Source organism: Prinia subflava, chromosome 11 (genome assembly GCF_021018805.1).
Source record: "Prinia subflava isolate CZ2003 ecotype Zambia chromosome 11, Cam_Psub_1.2, whole genome shotgun sequence".
NCBI classification, from domain to species: domain Eukaryota; kingdom Metazoa; phylum Chordata; class Aves; order Passeriformes; family Cisticolidae; genus Prinia; species Prinia subflava.
In genome coordinates, this window is record NC_086257.1 from 16,372,304 (window position 1) to 16,381,565 (window position 9,262).

At 53.0% G+C, this 9,262-nt stretch overlaps 1 protein-coding gene across 1 annotated transcript; it reads left to right on the forward strand.

The window, feature by feature from the left end:
- The first annotated feature begins 960 nt into the window (after positions 1-960).
- On the forward strand, positions 961-9,054 carry B3GNT7 (UDP-GlcNAc:betaGal beta-1,3-N-acetylglucosaminyltransferase 7). Its single transcript, XM_063408149.1, has 2 exons — positions 961-1,221; positions 5,590-9,054. The coding sequence occupies exons 1-2, from the start codon at positions 1,211-1,213 to the stop codon at positions 6,788-6,790; spliced, it is 1,212 nt and encodes a 403-aa protein (XP_063264219.1). The 5' UTR covers positions 961-1,210; the 3' UTR covers positions 6,791-9,054.
- The last annotated feature ends 208 nt before the right edge of the window (positions 9,055-9,262 follow it).

Here is a 9,262-nt window from a genome sequence, read left to right on the forward strand (position 1 = left end):
GAGCTGGATGTGGAGTTTTCTTGGTGCTCTTTGAGTAGCAGAGGTTGTGTGGGTTCCTCTGTATGGCCAGTTGTGGAAAGAAGAGTCTTTCCCATGAGAAGCTCAGTGTGTCCAGTGGGTTGTGAGAGCTGTAGGAGACCCTGACCCTCATCATTTGTGAAAAATGCAGAGGAACTATTCAGAAAGGGACTGGGATATCTCTGCTGAACAGGAAAGGAAATATTGTGAATTTCCTGCAGGCTTCCCAGCCTGGCTTCATGGTAGACATGAGCAGCTGGTGGGATTGGGAGGGTGACAAAAAAGGGAGATATCAGAAATTACAGGGACTAATTTTTATGGCTGAAAAACACCTGCAACTGAAATGTTACATTTAAAAGGAAAGGAAGGTCTTTAATCTGCTTCTTAATGGGCAATGGTCTGTCCCATGCTGATAGGGCTGTAGCAGGAATGCTGGTGAAACTGTATTCGAACCAGGGCTGAGGGAACAATTTGGAAGGACACCTCTCCTGCCTGTGGTGCTATTGGAAATTTGGCCCATGAGAGGTCCCCGCATGCCGAGCAGGCACCTTCCTACTGCAGCAACTCCCTGCAAACTCCCTACATCCCCAGGTGAGCTGTGGGTCCCAGGAAATTTGTGACTCCTGGACAGAGCGTGGATGCCTGGTGAGACTGCAGTCCTGGGCAGAGTATTGGTCTTTGGCAAGGTGTAGACCCTGACTGAGATGTGGGTCGTGGGGGAAGGGTGGGTCCCAGGAGAGGTGGGGATTTCAGGAGGTGCATTAAAGGCTCCGGGGCAGAGCTAATGCACCCCAGAGAGGGCACAGTACACGAGAAGCTGGACTAGGACTCCCCCGAGTCCCCAGATCCTGGTGAGTGTCCCATCAGCAGCGGGGAGGGTCCTCAGGGGCACGTGTGGGGTGTCACCCTTAAACTCCTTGCCCTGGGAGCACTGGGAGGTGTCCGTCTTACTAGGGCGGGCGTGGGGGACGGGACAGAGGGGCAGGGCAAGAGTTAACCTACCTGCTCTGCCGTCCATCTCTAGGCTCCACCTCGGAGAGAGAGGGGAGGGAAAAGAGAAAAAGTAGGGGAAAAAAAAAAAAAAAGAAAGAAAGAAAGAAGAAGAGGAGGAGGAGGAAGAGCGCAGAGAGACGCGCCCGGACCGCGGGCAGCCCGGCCAGCAGCGGAGCGGCCGCCCCGTCCCACTCCCAGCATGTTCCAGTGGTGAGTGATCTCCGGGGAGCGCGGAGCCCGAGCCCCGCTCCCGCACCGAATCCCGGTATCCCTGGCGCCGCTGTCCCCCTGTCCTCTGCTCCCGACTCTGCGTCCTGCCCGGAGCCGGGGGACTGCGAGGTCCCCTCCCCACCGGCTCCCTCTCGGGAGCCGCCTCGGGGGTGGCTGGCCGGGGAAGGGCAGCTCTGGTGGGGAGGGTGGGCATGGCGAAGCGACGAAGGACGGAGTTTGTCATTTGTCCCCTGTCCGCCTGTCCCCATCTCAGGAGCCATCCTCCCGCCGCCGCGGCTCTGCGGGGCCCCCAGGCGGGGTCTCCCTGACCGCGGTACCCCGGGGAAGGCTTTCTGGGGGTCCGCTCCTGGCACAAATTTCTCCCCATCCCGGGGCACCGGAGCTCCGGCCCGGCGGGAGGCAGAATGAGGGCAACGGGCAGGGGCGGCCGGTTGGTGCCCGCCAATCCCTGGAGGTGCTTTCCCAGCTTTTCCCTGAAAAGAGCTGGTTTGTGTGGTGGGGCCAGGAACAGCAGGGCCTCCAGCCCTGCCCGGTGGGGTCCCTGTCCCACGGCAACGCCAACTTGGGGGCAGATGCTGTCGCTGGGGGCAACACCCGGGGGTTCGGCTCTTGCCTCTTCCCCAGAAGCGTGTTTTTACCGCCTTGTATTTAAACCGGACTGCTTTTATCAGGAGGGGACGCATCTCCGGGCGCCCCCATGGCGAGCTGCGGCCCCACTTGGTGCTGGTACCTAGCTATTGCACAGGCTACTTCTGGGGACGTTCGGGTGCTTTCTGCCCAGCATCTGCCCCTTTATAAGAGCCCCTCTCCAAACCCTTGGCATTGCTAACAGACAGGATTCTATACTGGTGCCTCTAGTGACGGGGTCTAATCGAGGGGCCAGAAAAAAAGCCTATCACATAAAGAGATAGCGCTGGCGGATCAAAGAGGTTTTCACGTGGATCCAAAGTGAACGGGATAGGGATAGAGAGCCCCTGTCTCCCGGCGCCTCATCTGCCCTCGAGCATCAACACCTGAAAGGGATACTGCCCACCTCTAATTTGGAGCTTATGTTTAACTGCCTGTGGTGCAGCCACCTCACAGGGGAGGCTTTGGAAGTTTTCTAGGTGGATAAAAGGGAAGAGGAGGCACGTGTTAAGACCTTTTCAAGCTCTCTTGATGGCAGCAAAACCAGCAGCTGGGGCAGACAGACCTGGCTGGCGCCGATGGGAGCTCCCTTTGTGGCTGCCACCCTTGGACCCTGTATTGCTGGGCGCCCTCAACTCTTGGGGACATTTTAGGGACTGGTTGGGGGCTGTGCCCCAAAAAAGGGTCCTGGGACTTGGCAGGATGACTTCTCTGTGGTGGCAACAAACCCAAAGCACCTTCCTTGTCAATGCATCCCCAGAAAGCAGGAGTTACTTTTTCACCTGTACCTAAAGTTCTTCTCATCTGAGGAGACCACCGAGCAGAAAGACTCATGATCTGAAAAGATGCACCAACACTGTCGCTCTCGTGCCCCCCAAATCCTTGGTTTGATATGGGAATTGTCTGTAGTTGTGGCTCAGGGTCCTCCCAGTCCCCATCGCTTTCCTGGCAGTGCAGGGACAGGGTTTCTACAGGGCAGAGGTGGCTGTGGGGCTCCTGGTTCCTGCTGGACCTGGTGGGACCCTGTGGTTTGCAGTCAGACCGGTAGGAAAAATCCCAAACAGGCTATTGTAACAAAGCAGGAATTACACTGGTGAGAACTGGGAAACAGGGTCCACTGAAGGAAGGAGGAATAAGTTCCTGTGGTGTTGTGTAACACTTCACCTGTAAATATACCCAGGCCACTCGACGCTCCCTCTCTTAATACAAGCTGGAATTGTCCCCTCAGCTCTGGGTCAGAACCATCTGTCTGGACCCAAGGAGATTATTGGGGGTCAGTGCACCCATGCAGCTCCTCTCTGTTAGGCAGAGCCTGCCAAGGCTGGGACCATCTGTGCCAGTTAGTGACAGCCCTACCTATGCAAATTTTAAAAATTTGTATCAGTAATTCCCTCCCCTTTGGCTTCTGGGGAACCTTTGGCTATCCTTCAGGCTGGGTATTTTATTGCTTGTTGTCCTTGGGTGGTGGGGAGTGTAAAAATGTGGTGGGACAGAACAGGATGGGATGGGATTGATGCAAATGAAATTACTGTTCAGGGGTGACGGGTTATTTCTGCAGCAGTGCCGGGTATGGATGAGAGGTTTTAAACATTGTTTGGCTGTGCTTGGAGCAAAGTTGTATTGGAACTAAAGGGTTTGTAAGAATAAGCTCAAGGCTGTGCAGGCAGGGCTGGAGAGGGTTAATGGAATGGTGAGATCTAATCAGAACTGCTCCCTCATCAGTCTCAGATGAGTGGCCACGTATAAAACCGGATGAGGAATATCTATCCGTTTACCCGTAATTACTTATTTCCACGCTCGCTCCCACAATCCACACTAGTGATCACAGTTTTCCCACGACAACGTCGGGCTCAAAAGATTTTTTGCTTCAGGGCGAAGCCAAAGACAGGAGCTCCTGATTCCTGTCTGGGATTTTTGCATTTCAGGGTGAGTGGAATCCCTCACACAGTGTTGTCCCCTGTCCTGGGGAATCTGACACCTATGGGGTGTCCCATCAAGCAGGTGCTTTGGTGCAGCCTGAGGCCCAAAACTCCAGCAGCTTCATGGTGGTTCTGATCACAATTCAGTCCCTGGGTCTACGAGAGTTTCATGGCTTTTAAAATACTTGGGTTAAATATTTCAGGTTTCAGCCCCAAGCTCCTTCTCTGGACTGTCCTGAAGTGAAGGTGCCATCTGCCATCTCTCTGCTAGAGATGATTCTGGTTCTCTCTGGTTTTAATGGCAGCAGGTGCCTGAGGGCTGTCCCCAGTGAGTGTCCCTAGGCTGGATGTGCTTCTAACATTAAGAGGACAGGCACAGGGGTGTCCCGAGACCAGTGCCACATCTGCCTTTGTCAGCTCCACAACCCAGTGGCAGGAAAAAGGGGTCCAGGGACTGCCAAGCACCTTCCGTAGGAGCAGACAGAGATGGGACTGCCCCTGGGAAGCTGTTGGGAGTGGAGACGAGGAGCTCAGCTGCCATCCTTCCATGCCCAGTGCTCATCTGCACAGGGAGACATCCCAAGGCGTGGGAACATGCAGGACTGAGGTAGAAGGGAGTTGGTGCACATGTGCAAGCTGTGGATCAAAGCTGAGCACTCAGGAGTGACATTGTGCACCTGGGCAGAGAGGGAAGTCCCCTCCTCTCAGGCAGTGGGATGAGAAACCCACCTTTAGCTGTGTGGAAAAGCAGGCTGGGGAGGAATTGTGCATCAGGAATCTCCAAGTGCAGCCTTCTCGCAGTCCCAAGGACCTCAGGAGGATCTTGCTCAAGCCCCCCCTGAGCTTCACCCAGGGTCTGTCCCATGAGCCAGCAGCTTCCCAGAGCTATAGGTCTGCAGCAGAGGAAAGCAAGCAGGATGGCCCCAGCAAGAACTGGGTTTGATGTACTCATGCCCTGCACACCCTGGACATGCAGACACCTGATTTGTCTCAGGCTGGGAAAATCTGCCCACCCAATCTGCTCTGTATCTGCTGCTCCTTAACACCACAAAGGAATCAATGGGACCCGAGCTGCCAAAACGCCCAGGGGTGCCCCCAGAAATACTGGTTCCCAAGGTGGTTGTAGGGATGTCTTTTTCCCACTGAACCACAAAATTGGATTCAAATGGGGTTTTTTGTTTTGTTTTTGTTGGGGTGGTGGTGGTTTTTTTTTTCCCTGATATGCCATTTTGAAATGAACAGCAATGCCGGTTTCATGTTGACTCTTGTGGTGTTCTCAGCTCTGGTTTCTCAGTGCTGTGTAACCTGTGATGCCAGTCTAGGCCATGGATAGTATGTCTGTCTTGGAGCTAAGGCTTCTGTGGAAAATATAATTTCCTCCTGCTCTTGTCCTAAACTGCAATTTTCAGATGGCTGAAACAGCAATTTCCCTTGGAACTTTCTTTTGAAACATCTGCCTTGCTGAAACTCTCACCCTGACTTTTCTCTCTCTCTGTCTCAGCCCATTTTCATCTCCCCTGATCTTAGCACTGGGGTTACCAGATGACACTGCAGCCCCTCCCACATACCTTGTGCTGTCCCCACAGTGAAGTGTAGCCCCAGAGCCACCCCACAAGCAGGATGCATCTGGGAAAAGTATGCATGGACATGTCCAACAGCTCTTCCCATGAGGTTTCTGCTCCTCAAAAGGTGATGGAACACAGATTATGAGCACCCCATGACCTCTAAAGAAAGTGCTTTTGCAGACAAACCTCTTGAAGCCTGTAGTTTCTTCTCCTTAACCTTTGTCTCTTCCCTTTAGGAAGAAGACTATCTACAAAACAGTTTGTCTGTCCTTCTTGCTGATCATTACAGTGACGGTGCTGCAGCGTGGAATGGCCCCAAACCAGTTCATGCAGGGCCAGCAGCAGAAAGAACTTCCCCCTTCAGAGCCCTTGAAATCGCAGAAGAGAGACAACGCCTTCTCCATCAGCAGCACTTTCTGGAAGACCAAGAAAGAGAAGGCTCCTGTGAAGGAGGAGAGCGTGACGGCAAAGCAAACAAAATCCTGGGATGTCACCACTACCAACTGCTCAGCCAACCAGAACTTCAGCAAGGTGGAGTGGTTCAAAGGGCTGGAGCCCAACTTCCAGCAGTTCCTGCTCTATCGGCACTGCCGCTACTTCCCCATGCTGATCAACCACGCAGAAAAGTGCAGCGGGGATGTGTACCTGCTCATCGTGGTCAAGTCCATCATCACGCAGCACGACCGCCGCGAAGCCATCCGGAGGACCTGGGGCCAGGAGAAGGAGGTGGAGGGCAAGAGGATCAGGACGCTGTTCTTGCTGGGCACCGCATCCAAGGAGGAGGAGAGAGCCAACCACCAGAAACTGCTAGATTATGAGAACCACATCTATGGGGACATATTGCAGTGGGATTTCCTGGACAGCTTCTTCAACCTCACCCTCAAAGAGGTCCATTTCCTGAAGTGGGTCGACATCTACTGTGACAATGTCCGCTTCATCTTCAAAGGTGACGACGATGTGTTTGTGAGTCCCAGCAATATCCTGGAGTTCCTGGAGGACAAGAAGGAGGGAGAGGATCTCTTTGTGGGGGATGTCCTCTACAAGGCCAGGCCGATCCGTAAGAAGGAGAACAAGTACTACATCCCCAGCGCCCTCTACAACAAAAACATCTACCCACCCTATGCAGGGGGTGGGGGCTTCATCATGGATGGAGCCCTGGCCAAGAGGCTGCATAAGGCCTCAGAGACGCTGGAGCTGTACCCCATCGATGATGTCTTCCTAGGGATGTGCTTGGAGGTCCTTAAAGTGTCACCTGTTGGGCACGAGGGCTTCAAAACTTTTGGCATTGTGAAAAACAAGAACAGCAAGATGAACAAGGAGCCATGTTTTTACCGGAGTATGTTGGTGGTTCATAAACTGCTGCCTCCAGAGTTGCTCCAAATGTGGGACTTGGTCCACAGTAACTTGACATGCTCAAGAAAACTCAATGTCCTTTAACTCCATCTTTCTGGAGAGCTGGGACTGCAGGAGCTGGGACAACTGATCCTTGCTCTGGGGTGGGGTGAGCCTCTGCTGGTGGCACACAAATCCTTCAGGGGCACTGCCCTCCGGGGTAAGGAGGGCAGAGACACTGTGCTCATGGACAGGGTTTGCAATACTGTTTGTTCCTGTACTGTATTGTGGTTCATGTATCTCCAGCTGGGTTGGGGGTTGCTGAAAAAGAGAAAAAAACCAACAAAATATGACAAGTCTAGCACAAAAGGGAGAGAGGGCAAAGAGGTTTGTGCTCTGCTTTAGGTACTTCCTCCACAGCAGCATGATGAATGGAGGGATGGAGGGAAGCAGGGAGGGATGTGGCACTGGCATTTTTTGGAGATACTCAGGCTATCCAGGGAAGCTGCTTCAAGGGAGTTCAGCCAATTATAAGTGCATTGGCTCCTCCCGACTCAAAGATCATGTGATTTTGTCATCTCAAATTTCTTTCTCCTCCATGCAAGGTTTTGGTAACATTGACCCTGTGTGCATTGGGTTCACCTCCACCAAACTGCTCTGTGTGCCCATATGCAGCTGGGGAAAGGGGCTCTTCTCCAAGGCTGGCCCTCAACAGCCCTGAGTCTGCATTAGCCTGGTAGTCAGGGGACTGGGGTCCTTGTCCCTGTCAGAGGATCCCAGGCAATGGTGGCTTCCAGTACCAGCCTGGGCTGTTCTTGGCTCCCAGCCCCTCTGCAGCCTTACGTGTCCTCAGAGGAATGCACCCAGCTGAAATTCCTCAGGGATTTGTTCCTCCTGGCAGGAAAGAGATTAGGCCAGCTGCTCTTGCCTGTGGCCAAGGAAGCAGTGGAAAAAACTGCTGCCCCCCCTTGGAGTACCCCAGGGATTTGTCACTTCTGGGACCTTACTTCCTGGGCATCCCTGGGGGTGCTGTTGGGGAGACCCTCTTCACGCTGCACAGCTGCCCTCGTGGCTTTGCCTTGCAGGAGACAACAGCCCCAAAGGCCCTGTGTGTGGCTGCTTTGGGTTCAGCCCTGGTTTGTCAGCAACTGTGATTCTCCAGGCTAGGTTGAAGAAATTGGTCCTGCTCTGGCATGAGAACCAGGGTCCAAGGGGACAAAGTGAAGGAAAACTGGTGTTTCACACATCTGCTCCTCTCAGGGTTGTTGGAGTGTTTATTCTACAGGCTGAGATGCAGGAGCATGACAGGGAATGGTGCCACAAGATATGGCCTTTTTTTCTTTGGGCTGAAAGAGCCATGAGTTCTTGAGGGGAGCCCTGGGTTGGCTGCTTTGGTGAAAATCACCCAACAGAGAGACATGTGGCCACACAAGGGCCACGGATGCTCTCCAGCCACTGACTGCAGGCATGAGCAAAGCCACAGGAATGTGCAAAGCCACACACGCTCACACACTCACACACGTGCTCCCAGGCACAGGGTCTGCACACACAGATGTCCCTGTGTGTAGGGCTGGCATGCCCAGATGTCCCTGCAGGGGGTGGACACACAGCCACATCCATGGCCCTGACCACGCACAGCAAAACACGGGCACAGATGCCCTTACCCTCTCTCCCTCTCTGGTGCCAGACATTGAAAGGAAAAAAAAATTACTACCTCAAAGGTCCCCCTGTGCAGTGCCTTTTTTTTTTCCCTTTCTCTCTTTTTCTTAATGCATTTTGGAAATGGGCCTGTTTCATTTACTCCAAGTACATTCCCCAGGTTAAAAAACAAACTAAAAAAGGGCATAAACCAGTCAAAAAGGGCACCCACACACCAAGCCACACCACTCTCAAAATGGCCCTGCACAGATGAGATGCAGATTTAAAGAGGGGGAAGAGAAAAAGCCAGTGCTGCCCAATGCTCAGCTGGTGGTGATACTGTGAAATTGGATGTACAATGCACCAGGTCCCTGGAGCAGCAGGGCAGCATCCTGAGGGCATTTTTGGTACCCACTGGGCTTAGGCAGCACACAACTCTTTCCTTTTCCTCTCCCCTCCCTCCTTCCAACAGGAGTGAGTTCAGAAACACTTTCCAAATTGATACCTTTGTAATTTATGTCAGGTACAGTACTTTAGGCTGTACATTTATCCTGAATACAGGGTCAGCTCTCACTCTCTGTAGCAATGTGTACGGTGAGCTAGGGCTGTATGCAGACATCTCTCAGTGTTGTTCTTCACCTGGTGGGACCTGTACAGAGAAACCTTGTAGAGTTTGGTGAATATTCTAGTTTCCAAATAAAGGTTAAAAGAAGAAGAAAAAAATCCTACAAGCCTTGACTTTGTTTCATTACTAGTGAGTTTCTGCTGGGAACAAAACCTGGCAGGGGGCTACAATGACAAAACTACTCCTTGGAGTGGGCATCTGGGTACTGTAGCTGCCCTGTTCCAGTTTGGCACAGCTTCCTTGTGGAGCCTGGCATGGTAACAAGGCTGGTAAGTATTTTCTCTCTTGCAGGCACTCCTCCACCTCAATTTCAA